Consider the following 21,934-nt stretch of genomic DNA (forward strand, 5'->3'; position numbering starts at 1 on the left):
AAAATAAATTTTATTTAGTGATGAATTAATTTAACATTGCTGATATTTTTTCGCAAATATTGAAAATGATGTTGTATGCATTAGGAACTGATTTGTTCTGCATTTACCCTTTTAGCAAAATGTATTAATTCAGAAACTTTTTCAAGTGGAGCCAATTTGATTCTGTATTGTGTTTTAAAATACATCCAAACAACCAAAAGTATATGTCTGACACAATTAAAATCAGTTCACTACATTACATTTTTTTTTAAATAATCTTACTAATAAAAAAAGTAAAATGCTAAAAGGGAAGTACACTTTTAATGTACACTTTTTGACTTCAAACTGAAGCAGCAAGTGCTTATTATGGATGACCATGAATCAAAGTTTACATTGCCTATGACCACGAATCAAAGTTTACATTGCCTAGCCTGCCCAGTTTTTCTGCATTTTCATCCCGATTTAAAGCTGCTAAGTGGGCAAGAAGATTCCATACATAATAGCGGCTGTATATGAGGTATGTCTAGCTAAGACATATAGGGCCAGATCCACAAAGCACTTACGCCGGCGTATCTCGAGATGCGCGGCATAAGCGTATATATATGTGCCGGCGTAACTATGCGCCGTATCCACAGAACTGGATACGTCTGAAACTAGGCTTCTTCCGACCGATGTAACTTTCCTACGCCAGCGCAGCAAGGGCACATATATACGCTGGACGCATCTGGCGCTCCCATTGATTTCATATTCAAATATGCAAATGAGGGAGATACGGCGATCCACGAACGTACGTGTGCCCGGCACCGGCTACGCACGCCCCACGTAAACTGTACGTCCAGCCTAAAGTTACCCCTCATAAAGCAGGGGTAAGTCAGCAGCAGACTTGCACAGGTCAGCCGGAGAGCAGCTGCAGCAGCACCGTTACGGACGAGATGAGCATCCACACTTGCAGGACAACACATCTGTATGCCAACATGCCAGGGGCAGCCATGGTCATAGCTATACTACTGGCTTCACAGGCGCGTAGGAGGAGGGCACGGGAGAGGATATACCGAACGCGCATGAACGTCTTCGGCATGGGTGAATCGGAATTATTTCGCATCTTCAGATTCAGCCCTGATGCCATCCTGGAATTAGCCACAGCCCTGCATGATGACCTCACCAGTCAGACAGAATGCTCACATGCAGTGCAGCCACTGGTCAAGGTACTGGCAACACTGCATTTCCTCGCCAGTGGATCTTTTCAGCGTACAAGTGGAGTCGTGTCTGGGATGGCACAATCCTCCATGAGCAGATGTGTGCACCAGGTTGTCCCCACATCCTCATCACATTGGATTAGCCCAAGTCCACAATGCAGGACTTGGGAGCAGCAACGCCACGCCAAGGCTCCAATTATGTCGCTGACCATTCATACCACATTCACACGGTCGTGGGGATAACTTCTCCCCGACGACCGAGGGTGACACCCCTTTGCCGGCAGGAGTGTCACCCCCACATTCACACACCAGTCACACTGTAGCCTGCACTACTGACCGTGTGCTGGGTCTAAAAACCAAAAAAACTCATAACCTGAGCATCCAACAAAAAAAAAACACTCATTTGCCCTGTTGTGGCCCACGTCTGGTGCCACAGCCCCGGCTCCTTAACTGCATGTTAGGAGCATCAGGTGGGGGGGTGAACCAGGAGGAGGAGGAGCAACCCCTGGTCTCTCCCTTGCTGGCTGCCTGCCCTCCAACGCCAGGGCGATGCGGGTGAGGACCGCATTGGTCTCGGCCTGCAGCAGCCTTGACTGCCTCCCCTCCGCCTGGATGGCAGCAGTATTGTCCAGTACGGCCTCAGCCAGGGTCTGAACCTCTGCCACAAGGCCTGCTGTGGTGGCCTGCAGATCCCCCAGGCAGGTGACCACAGCAGCACAGTTGGCGTTGACATCCTGGACACTCTCATTGATGTTGGCAGAGAAGGCCATGCTGTCTGCCACTCGCCGCATCTGGACGGCAACCTCACCCAGATGTCGGGTCTGGCGGGCCTGTTCCCTCTTGAGATGTTCCGGGAGGAACTCAGGCACCTCCCTAGTCTTCCTGGTAGCCTTCCTGGGGCCAGGAGAGGCTTGGGGCCGTCTAGAAGGGGAGCCCCTTGAGGGGGAATACCTTTTGGGGGAGGACCCTGAGGGGCTACCCCTGATGGAGGTGGAGGTCTGAGTGGTCCCGGCCAAAGGGGGAGACTCCTCCAAGTAGAGGAAAACCACATTGTCACTGGTCACCGTCTCCTCCTCAACCACCCCCTGAGGAGAGGTGTGGCCACTCCCCTCCACCGATGACTCACAGCTTCCAAGGGGGTCAGACTCAGACTGATGTTCGGGGGATGGTGTGGAATGGCCACCGGCAGATGATGGCCCAGCTCCCTCCTGCACATCTGTGGATGACACAAAACATTCACATGTTGGTGGAGCCACACACTTGTCACATGTTCCATTCCACCCCCACACATGCTACACACCAGATAGGATGCCGCTCCCATTGATTTTCTATGCACATATGCAAATGAGGGAGATACGCCGATTCACAAATGTAGTTGCGCCCGGCGCGTAATATACGCGGTTTGCGTAAGTCGTACGTCCGGCGTAAAGTTATTCCCCATATAGGAGGTGCAACTCATGCAATGGTATGGACCAGGGAACACAAGCCGTCGTATCTTTTGTCGTTTACGTTGTACGTGAATATGACTAGGCGTAGGTTACGTTCACGTCGTAGGCAGTGATTCGACGTATCTTAGGGAGTAGTTCTGACGTGATTCTGCGCATACTGGGATGCGTCCACAGGATGGTGCATGTGCTGTACGTTATTCGTATCTTTATGACGCTCAATCCATCATTTGCTTGGGGTCAGGCCTCATTAGCATGGCTCACGCCCACTTCCACCTACGCTGGCTTACGCCGAGGAAACCCAGCGTATCTTTAGGAGCGAGTGGGAGCGAGTGCTTTGTGAATCCAGTGCTTGCATCTGTGTGCTGCATCGGCGTAGCGTATATTAGATACGCTACGCCCGCATAAATATGCGCCGATGTATGTGAATCCGGGCCTGTACATATACAAAGTTGCTGTGCCAGGCATGGGGACAATGATCCAAGAAGCTTGCGTTTTAGTGCCCTAAACCTTTATTAATTTATTTTAGTGTTTGTAGATTCAAAGAAAAGTGCACCACTCTAACCATCCAAGCACTTCCCTCATATGCTGGAATTAGGCCTGGCTTGGAAACTGATACTCCTTCACACATGGCTCAGCAAAATCCAAAATAAAGACTGCACACTGATGTTTTTCACAGGCAAAACTCTCTGATGTGTCACCCAATGGGCTTAATCATAGAAGATATGAGAGGAATCACATTCTTCATGATTTGCTGATGATTGCTGGCTGATTAAGGTGTTACCTGTGCAAGGCCTTTCTTTTGGGGTTATACTGAGCCAAATATTTTTAAATTTTTAATAAGTGTATGTAATAAGTGTATGTATAGCCCAAACTGCTTATTTTAGTTCTGTTTATCATCCCTTTTGGTTTCATTTTTGTCTTTGTACCATTAGGGACATTTCTGTTTACCTCCTGTCCCAAAGATGCAGCAGGAGTTTATAGAAAATCCCCCAAGGTAGGTAGGAATAGCCCTCCTGGACAGTTGTCTTCAAACAAGGTCTCATCCTTGGAAGATTTTGTCTTATCTATTTTTTCAACTCCAAAATTTAGGATTTCCCTTCATTTTCTGTTCTTGTGACAATGATCACGAGAACAAACAGAAAGTGTGAATCTTTTAAATGGGTACACAGACAGCAATAAAACCTGACATATTGGTCTAATGCCGCCCTCTCTATTTAGGAAAAAAATAAAACAATTTTTTTTCTAGAAATACACTTTAAATAAAACTGTAGTGTGAATTGCTTTGTTATATTATGTTGTTAGTCCCTAGGTGTGTTTGCATCTATTTTATTTTAAATAATTAATGTCATTTTAATTGTATTTATTACTTCCTGCAAACAATGTGGCCATTGCAGGATGGATTGTTGCTAGGTGTTCTAACTTTATAAGTGTGCGCCTCACAGTATAATCTGTAAAGTACATACTGTATGCAATTAAACTGTTTATTTGGGTGTTGCGTGTAATTCTATTTTCATACTTATTTTAGGCAGAAGAGGAATTTCAAAAGGCACAAAAAGTATTTGAAGATTTCAATTTAGACTTACAAGAGGAGCTGCCTTCATTATGGTCCAGGTACTGGTCAAAATTTCTGGAATAAACCTACTTGGACAAGGGAACCTATCATGCAATGTCATTTGTTTACATTGTTTATTGTGAAAGGAGATACAAATTTAAAGCAAAATTCCTGAATTACATGCAAAATTAGGCCTTAGACGGTGGTGGTCGTGCCACAACACTGCAACCCCCTCACAGATACTCTAGTTGAGTGCAGGAACGAGCCCTGTTGCTAAATATTACAGCAAAAACACTGTAAAGCCTAACAGATACTCTTTTTGAGCGCAGGAACTGCTGAAAAATATTACAGCAAAAATTGTAACCTCCCAGGCTCTGGAAACGCATTGCACAAACCTTTCTGCAAGGCCTCCTGAAGATGTTTCATCCTCTGCTCCCTCTGCAAAGGCTGGATAATTTCTGCAACCTTACCCTTGTAATGTGGATCATGAAGGGATGCCAGTCAGTAGTGATCCCTCTCCTTGATACCATGAATCCGAGGGTCCTTTCTCAGGCTTTGCAGGATTAGGGAGGCCATGCAGCGTAGGTTTGCTGAGGCATTCGTTCTGGAGTCCTCTGGGTCACTAAGGGTGACTTGAACCGCAGCCACCTCCTTCCATCCACGTACAAGTCCATTTTCTGGGGACTGTAAACGATCCCTTGAAGAGTGCTGCTGATGCTGAGTACTAGACTCCACCTCCATGCTGACACAATCCTCCTCCTCTTCCTGTGTAAGCGGCGGGCCTGCAGGAATACTGTCTGGATAAAGGGGGACTTGAGAGGTAAGGAAGTCCTCCTCTTCATCCCTCTGTTCTGCCTCAAGTGCCCTGTCCATTATTCCACGCAATGTGTGCTCCAACAGGTAGACAAGAGGGACAGTATCACTGATGCATGCACTGTCACTGCTCACCATCCTCATGGCCTCCTCAAATGGTGACAGGACAGTGCATGCATTCTTGATCAGTAGCCACCGGCGTGGCGAAAAAAGCCAAGCTCCCCTGACCCTGTCCTGGTGCCATACTCGCACAGGTATTCATTGATGTCCCTCTGCTGAATTTACAGCCGCTGCAGCATTGCCAACATTGAGTTCCACCTGCTGGGCATCTCACAGATGAGGCGGTTATTGGGCAGGTTGCATTCCTTTTGTGTATATATATATATATATAGTGTAGCCAAGCCTATACCTGACTGTAGGCCATTCCTGGAGTGCATTTTCAAAGACACTTTCAGGCAGGCAGGCGACTTAGTGAGCTGCAGTGCATTTAATATATATATATATATATACAGGCTTGTATATATATAGTCTAGCCAAGCCTATACCTGACTGTAGGCCATTCCTGGAGTGCATGTTCAAAGACACTTTCAGGCAGGCAGGCGACTCAGTAAGCTGCCATGCATAAAATATATATATACTGCATTCTAGTCCAGCCAAGCCTATACCTGACTGTAGGCCATTCCTGGTGTACGTGTTCAAAGACACTTTCAGGCAGGCAGGCAGATGATTCAGTGATCTGCAGTGCATAAAATATATATACAGTCTCATACATATATATCCACTGCATTTTAGTCCAGCCAAGCCTATACCTGACTGCAGGCCATTCCTGGTGTACTGTTTTTAGTAAACTTCAGGCGTTGTTTTGCTAATCTAATTGTACAGTATGTCTGGAAGGCCACCAAGGAGAGGCAGATGCTCAGAGGCCACTAAAAGAGGGCAAGTAGGCTCTGTGTCTACAGCCAACAGTGCTGGTCGTGGACACGGTGCATCCTCAGCACGTGGCTGTGGGGCACGCTTGTTCAGCTGGGATCTCCAACCCCACTATACCTTCAGTCCTCTCAGAGACCTGCACTGAGAGGAATCAAGGTGTAGAATTGTAGCAGGCAAATTTCCCTACCACAGTTGTTAAACCGTTGAAAGAAATTAGGTCCCAGCCATCCACATGCTCAGCGGCTGAATGCTAGTTTGGCTAAATTGCTAGCACTCCAACTGCTGCTTTTTCAGCTTGTTCTCCTCCTCTAGTCAGTCACATCCCCTCACAGTTAGGCTACTTTCACACTGAGGCGCTTTCAGGCACTTTCACGCTAAAAACAGTGCCTAAAAAGCTCACAAAAACCTATTTACATTAAAATCAATGAATGCTTTCACACTGGGGCAGTGTGCTGGCAGGGCTGTGAAAAACTCCCCTCTCCATATAAATGAATGGAAAGCTCTTCAAAAGCATCAGAAAAACTCTTCAGCGCCCAGTGTTTATACTGACAGTTTAGAAGCGCCTCAGTGTGAAAGTGGCCTTAGAAACACACCTAGGGAACACATTTAACACCTTGATCGCCCCCTAGTGTTAACCCCTTCCCTGGCAGTGATACTTTTGTGCAAACCAATCAATATACGCTTATTGCAATTTTACCAAATGCAGTAGAAGAATACATATTGTCCTTAACTGGAGGAATTTTATTTTTTTATTTTTTATTTGGGGGATATTTATTGTAGCAAAAAGTAAAAAACATTGTTGTTTTCATAATTATTACTCTTTTTTTGTTTATAGCCCTAAAAATAAAAAATGCAGAGGTGATAAAATGCCAAAAAAGAAAGCTCTATTTGTGGGAAAAAAAAGATGTCAATTTTGTTTTGTTACATCTTCGCACGACCGCGCAATTGTCAGTTAAAGCGTCGCAGTGCCAAATTACAAAAAATGCTGGTCATTAAGGGGGTAAAACTTTCTGGGGCTGAAGTGGTTACAGAGGGCAGAGCAGCCAGGGAGGCTGTCCAGTCTGTTTTTAAAACTATTCCTAGCTCTCTAGCTTACATGGCCAGGCATTACTGGAGTCTGGGTACCTTGATAGATTGATGCACCAACAGCCATTTATGTCTTTGGTGGTGATATATTCACTCTGAACCCATGGGGGTCCACCTTCATCCTTACTGCAAAGATGAACTGTTCCTAACCATACAACAACTAATACACAATATATATACATTATGGGAAATGTTATCAATATTATATACGATATGACAGTCTCACAAAATATACAGTAACATTTTTTCTCTGTTTTATGTTTATTGAAAATCAGACGAATTGGTTTCTATGTGAACACATTTAAAAACATATCTGGGCTGGAGTCAAAATTTCATAAGGAAATCACAGGGGTGAGTAGTATTTGGTTGAAATATTTAAAGATGAAATATATCTGTATATATTAATAATTGATCTGTTATAGTAGCACGTGATTTTGTTTCATGAGTTTTAGATGGTTGGTTTGGTTTTTAGAATAAGAACTGAAAGCACCAATATAACGATATGTTGAGAGGGCCTGTGTAGAGATTTTATGGTGGAAAATAAAGTCTTTTACTTTTTGAAAATTATAAAAAGGTATTATTGAAAAGTTTTTATTTTGTTGTTGAATTTTATGCACACATCCAGAGAGGGCAATAAAAATTTCTCAATGCTATACATCTTTATCAGCCAAACAAATACAGTATATAAAAAAAACTACAAGATTTTGAAACAAATAAAATGTAAATTGCATAATAAAAGATGGCGTGTAAATAAGTTAAACTACAATTGACAAAATTACACTATAAAGCAATTAATTTACATAAGGTCATAAATTCTCTCCTCAATGTTAAACTTGTGTTCTGTAAAAATAATAATTTTCAGCACCTCCATGTGTTTTTTGGCAAAGCCCGGTATGCAGAATTGTTTTTTTACTTGAATGTTATAATGATTTATTTTTATTTTTAAATGATGATGGCTCAATCTTATGGACAGTCACTTTTTCATTTTTCTATATAGGTTTCTCTGGAAGGGCATATTGTGTACAGTATAATACAGTAAACACAACATACTGTATGATGATAAACAGGAGAATTTATGAGGTAGTGCCCCTGTGAGTAGGGTATTTAGGTATTGTGCACAAGATCGAACCATTCCTGTTTTAAAATAAATTGTAATAATTGTGACACTCCAGTAGGTAGTTGTTCATATTATAAATTCGTTACGAGAATTTTTTAATGAGGATTCTATTAGAATTGTTTTGCCCTACTCTAGATCAGCTTTGGGTTTAGGGTGCTGAGGATACTAGGTGGGTTCTTTCTTCAACTTTATGGTCATGTGTCATTTTTTTTTTACAACATTACCATTTTGCTTACAAAGATAAAGATGTCTGACATTTCTGGGCTGCAAGCAGTCTGAACATCCAGGGCCAAATCTGACTGATTTAGATGGCAAGAACTCATGCTAAACCTGCATATTATGGGGATGACAAGAGAAAGTGGTCATGTGAAAACTGCATGCACTCACCAGTAAGGGCCCTTTCACACTGACGGATGCCGTGAGGATCTGTTCCTTTAATATCCGCTTGCTCAGCGGGGATCGCTCCGTTGATCCCAGCTGAGCCAGCAGATGACAGGACAGCCCTGTCAGATCTCCGCTCTCCTCTATGGGGGGATTGGATGAACAGACCGTCAGTCCGTGTTCACCCGATCCGATCCGCAGATGGATGGAAAAATAGGATTTTCCTCCATCTGCAGAATGGAACCATAGCGGAGAATGATGAGATCAGGTGTCAGCGGATGTTCATGTCAATCCGTGTTCACCCGATCCGATATACAGACGGATGGAAAAATAGGATTTTCCTCCGTCTGCAGAATGGGACCATAGCGGGGAATGATGAGATCGCATAGGGATACATGTATGTCTGTATTTCATCCGAAAACGGATGGATGAAATACAGACATACCACACATGTGAAAGGGCCCTAAGAATCGTATGTTTGTATCGGCTATTCAATACCCGGATTTATCTTGTATCAGCACATCTAGGGTTTGTTCACACCAGCATCATTGACATACATGGCCCAATGTAATAATAAGGCAATTTGCCTTATGTCCTGTGGTTTCTGTTCACACCCATGCATGGCATGCTTTAGCACATAGTAATAGTATACAATGAAGAAAAAATAAAGCTTTAAAAAATGCACTAAAATGGCCTTATCTGCACATGCGCCATTCATTCGGCCCTTCATTTACATGGGGTCACGCTTCATTTCAATACATCACGCCCACTACCTGCCTACTTTGAATTAGGCGTGCTTACGCCGACCTATTTACGCTACGCCGCCGTAACTTAGGGAGCAAGTGCTTTATGAATACTGGCCTTGAATCTCTATGTTACGTCGGCGTAGCGCATATGAGATGCGCTACGCCCGCACAAAGATACGCTGCTGTACGTGAATCTGGGCCTCGGTGTTTAGCTTGGAAACAATTGAATTTCTTCTGCCTTGTAACTCTGTCTACAAGCATGAAAGTCATTACAGGACTGTTGGGATTTATTTGCAAACTGCCAAGTTTAACATCTCCTATGCCTGTACGTTCTGAAGGTTTATGAAAACAATGGGAAAAATATTTCTCCCTGGAGAACGATTTGCTCCATTTTAAATTAGCTGCCTGTGTTACTTGCTTATTTATTGAGAAGCTGGCATTTTGGCATTACTTTAAAATCTATTCCTTATTTGAACGCATGCATTATACTGAGCAAAAACTCTGCATATTTATTGCTTAACTTAATTCAAGCCTCCCAGCTGTGCCATATGTAAACAGTGCATGTATAAGAAAAATAAAACGGCACATTATTTTTTATTGCTTTACTCAGCTGAGCTTTCTAGAAACATTTTTTGGCTACACATCTTTTGTAGAGAATTATGATGATACAAGGATAAGAAAAAAATAAAAAACACGCACGCTGAATGAAAAATTAAAAGACATCAGTCTTAAATCAACAGAAATGCTCAAACTACATATTTTTCTGTAGGGGTATAAAAAAGTCCCTGAAGCCCTGTACACACGGGCCAGAATCTCACAACTAGATTCTTAGCAAGAATCTCTTGCCGCCCGAGTGTACAGACACTTCTTTCAAAAGAACCGCAGTTCTTTTGGAAGGCAACAATGCGGTGACATCATGCCGTCGCCGCCATCTTGCTGCACCATACCAATGCCTAGGAAGCTACCGCGCATGCGTCAAAGTCCTTTCGAGCATGCGCGGGTTTACAGGGGGACAGGTAAGTATACACACGCTCTGGTTTCTCGGCAGGAAAGCACTGCCAAGAATAACGACAAGAAAATAGGGCACATGTTCTCTATTTTTCTCGTTGAGATTTTAGGCAGTTTTCTTGACGAGAAACCTGAAAGCCTCGTACACACGCTCAGTATACTCGGCAAGAAAGCTCTGCCAGCAGTTTTCTTGCTGGTTTTTGCCGAGTAAACCGAGCGTGTGTCTACGAGGCTTGAGAGTGGGCAAGACCGCATTTCTTTTCTCACTGACTGCACCAGCAAACAGCCAAACCAATGTTTTTGCCTTTTTGTCCTAATCAAAATCATCATATAAACAGGAAAGCAATACTATACCATTATTTTGGTAGGGAAATTCTTTTACAGATTACACAGGATGTAAAATACTTCTAAGTGTACAATAGATACATAAAGAAATTAAGTATAACTAAAGGCAAAACTTTTTTTACGTTTTGGATAGAGTGGAGAGGGATTCGAACACTTGTCAGTTTTTCCTGCTGTCTGTGTCCACTCTCTCTGTTTGTCCTGTTTACCATTATCTTTAAAAGTAAAAGAAAACCCCACATTTTGGGTTGTCCCCAGAAAAATAAAAGAGGGGAGCTCTTCCAATGGGGACACTAATTCATTTGACATGGGGGTCACCAAGGAATTCCCTTAATTTGCAGGGATTTCCCCCACTTCCTGTTTGGCTATGGAACAGGAAGTGAAGGCGAATCTCTCCAATGTGACACAGATAGAAACAAAAAATCGGACAGGGGTTTTAATCCTCACTTACTCTACCAAAATGAACGAAAAAGTTTTTGCTTATAGTTCTACTTTAACATTAGTTATTGTATTCATATTATTTTAGTAAATTACAAGCCAAATTCTAAATAAGAAATTAAATAAAGTGTATTTAGAGGAAGGAAATATCGAGATTCAGGAACATAACGTGCAAATATAGCAAATGAGATATATAATTGAAAGCCCCAAAAAAATAAAAATACATATAAAAAGCATAGAAAAAAATAAATAAAATGAATGGTAATAGCGATTATTGCACATATAGGTCATAGGGTAAATAAAAGCAGTAAAATGTGGAGTGTCAGGACTTATAATTATAGGAATAGTGAGTTGGCGTAGTAGGGTATAAACGGGGAATAAAGGAGAAGAAGAAACATAAGAAAAGATGTAAAGAGAAAGAAAAGATAGGGGCAAGTCTTTAAGCCAAACAAGTAATAGTAAGAATATGAAAATAAAAAGGTCTATTGCCAGAGGGAAGTATCTGGGAAAACCTTTGGGAGGGTCTGGAAAATTATCAAAGGAACCGCTATACTGTCCTTTTCGAGGATTAAAGTGTATTTAAAGCAGTAGTAAATTTTCACCCATTCAAAAAAATAAATCATCCTGCAAAGTAATATTATAATGTGCTAGTATGCATTGCATATCACATTATGAAAATACTTACCTGAAAATGAAGCCCTCCAGCAGCGTGTTGTTACCATTGACAGGACTTCCATCTTCACCTGGTCTTCCTTCTGGGTTTGTGGGCTCCAGTCATCAAACGGCCAAGCCGATGACATCACTGCGCTGGAGTCACAGCCACAGCATAGAGCTCTAAAGGGACAACATGAGTATGCCATCCCTTGAGGGCGAATGTGCTAGTGACGTCACTGGTTGAAGAGACAAAGAATATATCCTAAATGGTGCACATTTAGGAGATATTCCTTGTATCTACAAGTAAGCTTTATTATAAGCTTACCTGTAGGCACTAGTGTTCCAGCGATGTTTACTACCGCTTTAAAGCATTTTTTTTATAGAGTTGGGAAGGGTTAAAATGTGTCTCTGGTTTTTATAGCTGTTTGTGTCTCCTTTGGGGAGATTGAAACTATCTATATATATATATATCCTCATAACCTAACAATTTTGAAAAAAAAAAATAATAATTTAATCTCTCATTCTCAGTATACAGTTGAAAGTTGATTGAAAATGGTTTATTTTCTCTCTTTGTTGGCAGCTGTGTCACAAACTATTTGAAGTTATGAACACATTAGGAGATCAGCATGCTGATAAAGCTTTTACAATTCAAGGAGCACCAAGGTAGGTACAGTTTTAAAAATATGATAACAGTTTGTATTGCAATACTAAAAAGATACAGTGTTGTATAAAATGTATTTATTTTACATTCAATTTAAGCCCTTAATTGGGATTCAAATTGCAGTCTGGTTAATTTAATTTAAAAGATTCACAAGTAGTTACTTAAAATGTACATTATGTTTTACTATATAATACATGTATTTATTTGACTGCAGAAATCTTTTATTTTTTTTATTTTTTATTTTATGTCCTCCATTGTGGTTAAAATCCAACCAGAGGCATAGCATTCTACCCAATGTTAATTTCATTGATTTTGTTTCTGACATTTTAATATTTAAGATAATTTATCAAATCATTACATGGGTTATGGTTATTGTAAAAATATGAACAGATGAACATGAATGCCAAAAAGACAACATCTTACTAAACAACTTCAAACAAATTGAAATATAACCAGATGGAATATTTTGGAATATTACTGCCACTGTTTTGGGGCTTGTTCAAAACCACAGTCCCTTAAATAATAACCATAAACCATGTTTTCATATAAGAATCATGGAGGCTGACGTTGCTGAACTCTCCTTTGAAGAATGCTATCTCCCTGGCTGTCATGCTCTGACTTCAGTGGTATCTGAGTTGGTGACCCAGAATGAGGAACTCTGAGGGGCAGATCCACGTACCTTTGTGCCGGGCGCAGCGTATCTAAGATACACTACGCCGCTGTAACTTATTTATTTTATTTTGAATCCTTAAAGAATTTGCGCCGTAAGTTACGGCGGCGTAGTGTATCTCTGGCGGTGTAAGGGCGCGGAATTCAAATGGATGTAATGGGGGCGTGTTTTATGTAAATACGTCGTGACCCGACGTAAACGACATTTTTTTTTAACTGTGCATGTGCCGTCCGTGGGGGTATCCCAGTGCGCATGCTCGAAATTAAACCGGAACCAGCCAATGCTTACGACGGTGACGTCATTCTACGCAAATTCCTATTCGCGAACGACTTACGCAAACGACGTAAAAAATTCAAAATTGGATGCGGGAACGACGGCCATAATTAACATTGAGTACGCCTCATAATAGCAGCTTTAACTATACGCCGGAAAAAGCCGAACGCAAACGACGTGAAAACAATGCGCCGGCCAGACGTACGTTCGTGGATCGCCGTAAATAGCTAATTTGCATACTCGACGCGGAATTCGACGGAAATTCCACCTAGCGGCCGCCGAAAAAATTGCAGCTTAGATCCGACGGCGTACTAAGACATACGCCTGTCGGATCTAGCCAAGATGCCGTCGTATCTTGTTTTGTGGATACAAAACAAAGATACAACGAGCAAAGTTTGAAATTACGCGGCGTATCAAGAGATACGCCGGCGTAATTTCTTTGTGGATCTGCCCCTGAATCTTTTCCAACACTTACAGCATGCTTGTACTGGGTATGTTTGTTCAGACATAGCATGGCAAATAGCATTTCCTTCAGGAAGCCAGTAGCAGCCTTGCGATAGTGTCACTTTCAAGTAAATTGCTTTGATGCAGAGTTTTCTGGGTAGCATTGGCAATTCACTGATTGGTTTCACATCTTGCCTGGAGTTGCTGCTTAACACAAAATAATTTTGTTTCTTTAATGTTGCAACAGAGAACGATGGTGAGTGAACTGCCATACCTGAGTAAAAGCATTGTTTAGCTGTCCTTTTCTTGTATGATTGAATATCAAATTCTCAATCATGCAATTTAAAACATGTAGTCTAGTTTGGTGCTCGGTAGTAGCTGGGACTTGAAGTGTCAGTGTGCTATTTTTCCATGGGGAAATAAATGTAGCTTCTAGTATATTGTAAATTCGACATCCAGTGGACCCTTAGTAATTTAGGAAAAAAAAACATTGTTGCTAGCCTCCAGGTTTTGCTGCCCTTTTTAATATGCTACTACAAGATGCCTGCTAATAGAGTTTACCATTTCTGCTGATAGAGGAATATAAAACTGAAGTAGTGAATAGAATAACCGTGTAATGCAAAGTATATATTTTAAGTGCTAATCTAAAGAATGTTGATATGTGTTTGCAACACTACAGCTTTTCAGTGGGAAGAACATACAGTGAGGAAAATAAGTATTTGAACACCCTGCTATTTTGCAAGTTCTCCCACTTGGAAATCATGGAGGGGTCTGAAATTGTCATCATAGGTGCATGTCCACTGTGAGAGACATAATCAAAAAAAAAAATCCAGAAATCACAATTTATGATTTTTTAACTATTTATTTGTATGATACAGCTGCAAATAAGTATTTGAACACCTGTCTATCAGCTAGAATTCTGACCCTCAAAGACCTGTTAGTCTGCCTTTAAAATGTCCACCTCCACTCCATTTATTATCCTAAATTAGATGCACCTGTTTGAGGTCATTAGCTGCATAAAGAGATACCTGTCCACCCCATACAATCAGTAAGAATCCAACTACTAACATGGCCAAGACCAAAGAGCTGTCCAAAGACACTAGAGACAAAATTGTACACCTCCACAAGGCTGGAAAGGGCTACGGGGAAATTGCCAAGCAGCTTGGTGAAAAAAGGTCCACTGTTGGAGCAATCATTAGAAAATGGAAGAAGCTAAACATGACTGTCAATCTCCCTCGGACTGGGGCTCCATGCAAAATCTCACCTCGTGGGGTCTCAATGATCCTAAGAAAGGTGAGAAATCAGCCCAGGACTACACGGGAGGAGCTGGTCAATGACCTGAAAAGAGCTGGGACCACCGTTTCCAAGGTTACTGTTGGTAATACACTAAGACGTCATGGTTTGAAATCATGCATGGCACGGAAGGTTCCCCTGCTTAAACCAGCACATGTCAAGGCCTGTCTTAAGTTTGCCAATGACCATTTGGATGATCCAGAGGAGTCATGGGAGAAAGTCATGTGGTCAGATGAGACCAAAATAGAACTTTTTGGTCATAATTCCACTAACCGTGTTTGGAGGAAGAAGAATGATGAGTACCATCCCAAGAACACCATCCCTACTGTGAAGCATGGGGGTGGTAGCATCATGCTTTGGGGGTGTTTTTCTGCACATGGGACAGGGCGACTGCACTGTATTAAGGAGAGGATGACCGGGGCCATGTATTGCGAGATTTTGGGCAACAACCTCCTTCCCTCAGTTAGAGCTTTGAAGATGGGTCGAGGCTGGGTCTTCCAACATGACAATGACCCGAAGCACACAGCCAGGATAACCAAGGAGTGGCTCTGTAAGAAGCATATCAAGGTTCTGGCGTGGCCTAGCCAGTCTCCAGACCTAAACCCAATAGAGAATCTTTGGAGGGAGCTCAAACTCCGTGTTTCTCAGCGACAGCCCAGAAACCTGACTGATCTAGAGAAGATCTGTGTGGAGGAGTGGGCCAAAATCCCTCCTCCAGTGTGTGCAAACCTGGTGAAAAACTACAAGAAACGTTTGACCTCTGTAATTGCAAACAAAGGCTACTGTACCAAATATTAACATTGTTTTTCTCAGGTGTTCAAATACTTATTTGCAGCTGTATCATACAAATAAATAGTTAAAAAAATCATACATTGTGATTTCTGGATTTTTTTTTTTGATTATGTCTCTCACAGTGGACATGCACCTACGATAACAATTTCAGACCCCTCCATGATTTCCAAGTGGGAGAACTTGCAAAATAGCAGGGCTTCAAATACTTATTTTCATCACTGTACAACATTACCATAAAAATGGCCTATCACAACGTCTTTTTTTTCTTTCAAATATGGTATTATAACCAAGCTGATAAACTTCTCTTACCAAGCCTACTTTTTACCTACTTTTTATGTTTTAGTGATTCTGGACCCCTTCGCATTGCAAAAACTCCATCGCCACCTGAAGAAGTTACACAGATCCCAAGTCCATTAGCAAGTCCAAACCATACATTAGCCCCTGCATCTCCGGCACCTGCAAGGCCTAAATCTCCATCACAGGTATGTTAAAGGCAAACTTAACTGTATCTGAGCACCACAAGCTGAAAACACTATCTTTATTTTTAATATTTAAAGCAAACTCACCAATCTATCCATGCTTCATTTGGTTGAAAAATCACTTTGATAAACACCCACTAGAATTTCTAGCCATATTAAGTAAAGGCATATGATTCATGTAGCATTTACTTCTTGGAAACCACCTGCCGTTAGCTCAGGTATGCATGATGTGCTTAGCTGAGCAAGCCCCTCCTCCATATTAAATAAAATACCCATGAAGGTTTAAGTTGTATGACTTTGTTTTGGCCTAAGCAAGAAACCAGAAAGCAATTGAAGAAATGTAAAAAAATTCAATAAAATAAAAGTTTAAAGCAAGTAAATATAATTTACTTTTCTGTCTATTTACTAATGCTAGCAGCATACGTATTAAAACAGTCAATGTTGATTGTGAGAGTTTAGTTCCACTTTAAGTGGAGTCCAATATATATTATTTATAGGTTCTATTTGCATGGGAAATAGGTAGTGATCATTGATGTGTAGGATTCTATTATTTGTGAAGCAGCTCATTAATCGTTTTTGACAGCTGTCAGATGCTATCCTTCAGCATATGGAAGAGCTAACTGCAGGCTAGATAATAAATCTTTCATTTAGAGAAAATACAAAAAAACGACTTCACATCTTTACGTCCCATATGTGCTATACTTGAGCAGCCCAATGAAGGTATTATATTATTACAGGTTTCAAACAAGCCAACACTGAATAAATGAGCAATGGGAGGAATTAGGAGATCATAATAATTTTATACTGTACAAACTGAACTATCTGCATGGCTGTGCATTTGATTACCTGCAAGATTGTTTGCATGGTTAAAGCAAGATATGCTTCTTCTACACAGGCAGACTTTGTTTTAGGTGTTAAAGGAACTGGGCTCTTGAACACCGGATTTTCAATATTCTTGAGGTCTTCATGTGATAAGTGAATCTTTTTGCCTCTTTGGTAATTCAAACCCATTTTATTTGAAAAATAGAGTTTAATTTCTTGAAGCAGTAGATTTTAGTGCCAGGACTTTGTTTCTGATGTATTTTGATACTGTAAAGGATGGTGCTTTGTGCAGAGGATCTAGGAACACAAGAGGTAAGTATTCAAACAACAGGTTATGCACGTAAGGTTAGTGTTAGGCCTTGTACACATAGGCAAGAATCTCATCAGGAAAAAAACGCTGTTTTTCCCGACGAGATTTTTGGCAAGAATCTCTTGCCTCCCGAGTGTACACACAGACCTTTCAAAAGAACCACGATTCTCTTGAAAGGCAAGAACGAGGTGACGTCATTGTGTATGACGAGAATGCTTTCATCACATTCGATGGCGTTGCCGCCATCTTGCTTCACCCTACCTATGCCGTGGAAGCTACCGTGCATGCGTCAAAGTCATTTCGAGCTTGCGCGGGTTTCCACGGCGAAAGTTAAGTATACACACTCTCGGGTTTCTCGTCGGGAAACAGGCCGACAAGAATCTCGACGAGAAAATAGAGAGCAGGATCTCTATTTTTCTCGTCGAGATTTGGGCCAGATTTCCAGACGAGAAACCTGAAAGCCTCGTACACACGCTCGGTTTACTCTGCAAGAAAGCTCTGCCAGCAGTTTTTCTTGCTGGTTCTTGCCGAGAAAACCGAGCATGTGTACGAGGCTTGAGTGTTACAGGGAGAGTTAGTTTGAGGGCTAAAGTGTTTGTTAATGTAAAGGAGGTAGAGCATCCTTCTTTGTGTCAGGAGCTCTGCACTGTAAACATAGATCAACTCTGAACCTAATTATCAAAAGTGTTGATAATTCTAACAGACATTTGTTTTTATCTACTCTTTTCACTATTCCAACTGTACTTAATTCTCTCTATACTGGACTTAATAAATAATCAATTCTAATTTTAAAATAACGAGTCTTCCCTTTTCAAAAACAACCCTCATTTTAATATAAAGTCCTATTGCCTAAATATATTAAAGGACACCCTTAAAAGCCAGCTGAGGTAAAACAGAATATGCATTTTGATTTTCTTTATATATGAATTTCCTTTATATATGAATCTGATTACACTGTGTGAATTTGATCCAAGACATTGGAGTTGATTTAATAAAGGCAAATTGGCTTTTCACTTTGCAAGGGAATTTTCTCTGAGGCCTCGTACACACGACCGAGAAACTCGACAGAATATATCAAGAAACTTGGTGGGAGAGCTTTTTTGCCGAGGAAAATGGTCGTGTGTAAGTTTTTCATCAAGGAAACTGTCGAGGAACTCGACGAGGAAAAAAGCGAACAAGTTCTCTTTTTCCTCGACAGGAGTCTCAATTTCCTCGTCGTGTTCCTCGTCGGGCTGGTTTTCGACGAGAAACTCGAGCGGGTGTATGCTAAGAAACCCGCGCATGCTCAGAATAAAGTATGAGATGGGAGTAAAAGTAGCATTTGTAATGGAGATAACACATTTTTCATGCTGTAACAGACTGAAAAGTGCAGATCGTCTCTTACCAAACTTTTACTTAACACGCAGTAACATGAGATTAGCAAAAGCAGCCCCAAGGGTTGTGCCAGTGGAATCGAACTTCCCCTGCCATTGTATGTGTTGTACATCACCACGTTTGAGAACGAGGAGATTTTGTCTTGACCGTGTGTACGCAAAGCAAGCTTGTCGAGTTGCTCGACAAGCCTAACAAGGAACTCGTCGAGGAAAACGATGTGTCTTTTCCGACGAGTTCCTCGGTCGTGTGTACGAGGCCTTAAGCTTACTGAATGTGGTGGCATTTCACTTTGCAAAGAATACTCAATCACTTGCAAGTAAAACAAAACAAAAATCGGATGATGGATGTTAGCAGAGCTTCATGTCATTCACAAATTGCTGGAAAATTTCCCTTGCAAAGCACAATTTCATTTGCAAGGTGAGCAGTCTATCTGTCTTTAGGTAAATAGACCTCATTGGCCTACATTGATTTTGATATTTACATCTACCCCCAATAATACTGCAAAGCGAATAACAGCCTAATTAAATAGGACAGCCATTGAGCGGCTTACACAAATCTAACTGGAATGTGTGCATGAGAAAATGCACACATTAAAACTTGTAAATTTAAAAATATAATAATGATACTGCATTTAATTGTGTACTTTTGGGTACAAGACATTTTTGAACCATTATTGGATTCCTTAGTGATATTAATAATATTGCCTTTTTTCTCTAACAAAGATTACAGAGTTATTAGATTTGGTGAGTTATATTTTAGTTGATTAATGTTAATTATTTTTCACTTGCAACTGGCTAGAAACTATAGCGCTTCTTTCTTTTTTTTCGGTATGTTCAGTGTCTGTAAACATTTACATTTCACTTTGCTCCTTAGATGCAATTAAAACTAGAAAACAAATGCAAAAGCATTTATGCCGCCGTAGAGTATCTCTTTTGCTCACAGAGGCAAGCACTGGATTCACAAAGCACTTGCTCCCACTCGCTCTTAACCACTTCCATACCAGGTACTTACGCAGCTTCCCGCCCAAGCCAATTTTCAGCTTTCAGCACTGTCGCACTTTGAATGGCAATTGCGCGGTCATGCTACACTGTACCCAAACAAAATTGGCGTCCTTTTTTCCCCACAAATAGAGCTTTCTTTTGGTGGTATTTGATCACCTCTGCGATTTTTTATTTTTGCGCAACAACTAAAAAAAGGCTGAAAATTTGGAAAAAAAATTACGTTTTTATTTTTTTCTGTTAATTTTTTTGTAAATAAGTTTTCTCTTTCAATTACGGGCACTGATATGGCGGCACTAATGGGCACCGATGAGATGGCACTGATGGACATCGATGAGGTAGTACTGACGGGCACAGATGAGGTGGCACTGATTGGCGGCGCTGGTATGCGACACTGATGGGCACACATAGGCGGCACTGATGGGCACACATAGGCGGCACTGATGGGCACACGTAGGCGGCACTGATGGGCACACGTAGGCGGCACTGATGGGCACACATAGGCGGCACTGATGGGCACTCATGGGCGGCACTGGGCACTCATAGGCGGCACAGATGGGCACTCATGGGCGGCACAGATGGGCACTTATGGGTGGCACAGATGGGCACTGCTAGGTGGGCACTGGGCATGGATGGGCACTGTGGGGTGGCACTGATGGACACTGGGGTGGCGCTGATGGACACTGGGGTGGCGCTGATGGACACTGGGGTGGCGCTGATGGACACTGGGGTGGCAGCACTGATTGTTGCCAGTCAGTGCCCATTTGTGGGCACTGACTGGCATCTTTTTTCTTTATGGTTTTTTTTTTTTTTTTTTTTTACACTTTTTTTTTTTTTTTTGGCTTTTTTTTTTTTTTTGCCCACCCTGGTGCTCCAGGGTGGGCATCCCTGGTGGTCCAGTGTGGCGATCCGAGGGGGGGCTGCGCTGATAAACAATCAGCGCTAACCCCCCCTGTCAGGAGAGCCGCAGATCGGCTATCCTCTACTCGCGTCTGTCAGACGCGAGTGAGGAAGAGCCATCGGCGGCTCTTCCTGTTTACATCGTGATCAGCCGTGGTTGGACACGGCTGATCACGTGGTAAAGAGTCTCCGCCGGAGGCTCTTTACCGAGATCGGAGATGCAGGGTGTCAGACTGACACCCCGCATCACCGATCGCCGCGATGCGCGCCCCCACGGGCGCGCGCGGCATGAAATCCTGCAGGACGTTCTAGAACGTCCTGTCAGGATTTCATAACCACTTCCCGGACGTAAATCGGCCATAGGCCGGGCGGGAAGTGGTTAAAGATACGCTGGGTTTCCTCGGCGTAAGCCAGCATAGGTGGAAGTGGGCGTGAGCCATGCTAATGAGGCGTGACCCCATGCAAATGATGGGCCAAGTGCCATAGAAGTACTTAAAATGAACGGCGCATGCTCTGTCCCGTGGCCACATCCCTGTGCGCATGCTCAGAATCACGTCGAAACAACTGCCTAAGATACGTCGAACCACTGCCTACGATGTGAACGTAACCTACGCCTAGTCATATTCACGTACAACGTAAACGACAAAACATACGACGGCTTGTGTTCCATGGTCCATACCTTTGCATGAGTTGCGCCTCCTATATGGGGAATAACTTTACGCCGGACGTACGACTTACGCAAACCACGTATATTATGCCCCAGGCACAAGTACGTTTGAGAAACGGCGTATCTCCCTTATTTGCATATGCGCATAGAAAATCAATGGGAGCGGCAAATGCGCCCAAGATACGATGGCTTAGGCAAGTTACGTCGGTCGTAGGAAGCCTATGTTTAGGCGTATCTCTGATTGTAGGCACGGCGCACACGGCAATCGAGATACGTCGGCGTAAGTGCTTTGTGAATCTGGGCCATACACTTTAAGTAAAATTATTGCTATAATATATGCATATAAAAGCAAAAGAGAAAGCCTTCAAAAAATCAGCATTCAGACTTTATAAATAATGCATCAAGAAATGTAATGGTACAATTAGGGCGCCTAAGATAGAACACAAAAGACACATAGCGTAGGAGAGAAAAAAAATCCCAAGAAATTCTTTAAGTATGTAAAAAGTAAAAAAGGGAGGACAGACTATTGGCCTCATAAAGAATGAGGAAGAACATCTGGTT

At 42.1% G+C, this 21,934-nt stretch overlaps 1 protein-coding gene across 11 annotated transcripts in view; it reads left to right on the forward strand.

The window, feature by feature from the left end:
* Positions 1 to 21,934, forward strand: part of LOC120940381 (amphiphysin-like) — a 288,182-nt gene that overhangs the window by 201,015 nt on the left and 65,233 nt on the right. For 10 of the 11 annotated variants that reach the window (XM_040353191.1, XM_040353198.1, XM_040353200.1 and 7 more), the window contains exons 7-11: positions 4,149 to 4,234; positions 7,280 to 7,355; positions 12,271 to 12,353; positions 16,167 to 16,305; positions 19,531 to 19,551. In XM_040353191.1, the coding sequence (XP_040209125.1) occupies positions 4,149 to 4,234; positions 7,280 to 7,355; positions 12,271 to 12,353; positions 16,167 to 16,305; positions 19,531 to 19,551 (405 nt within the window). The remainder of the gene's footprint in view (positions 1 to 4,148; positions 4,235 to 7,279; positions 7,356 to 12,270; positions 12,354 to 16,166; positions 16,306 to 19,530; positions 19,552 to 21,934) is intronic. The other variant, XM_040353192.1, reaches the window with a different exon arrangement.

This window comes from Rana temporaria, chromosome 5 (assembly GCF_905171775.1).
Source record: "Rana temporaria chromosome 5, aRanTem1.1, whole genome shotgun sequence".
NCBI lineage: Eukaryota > Metazoa > Chordata > Amphibia > Anura > Ranidae > Rana > Rana temporaria.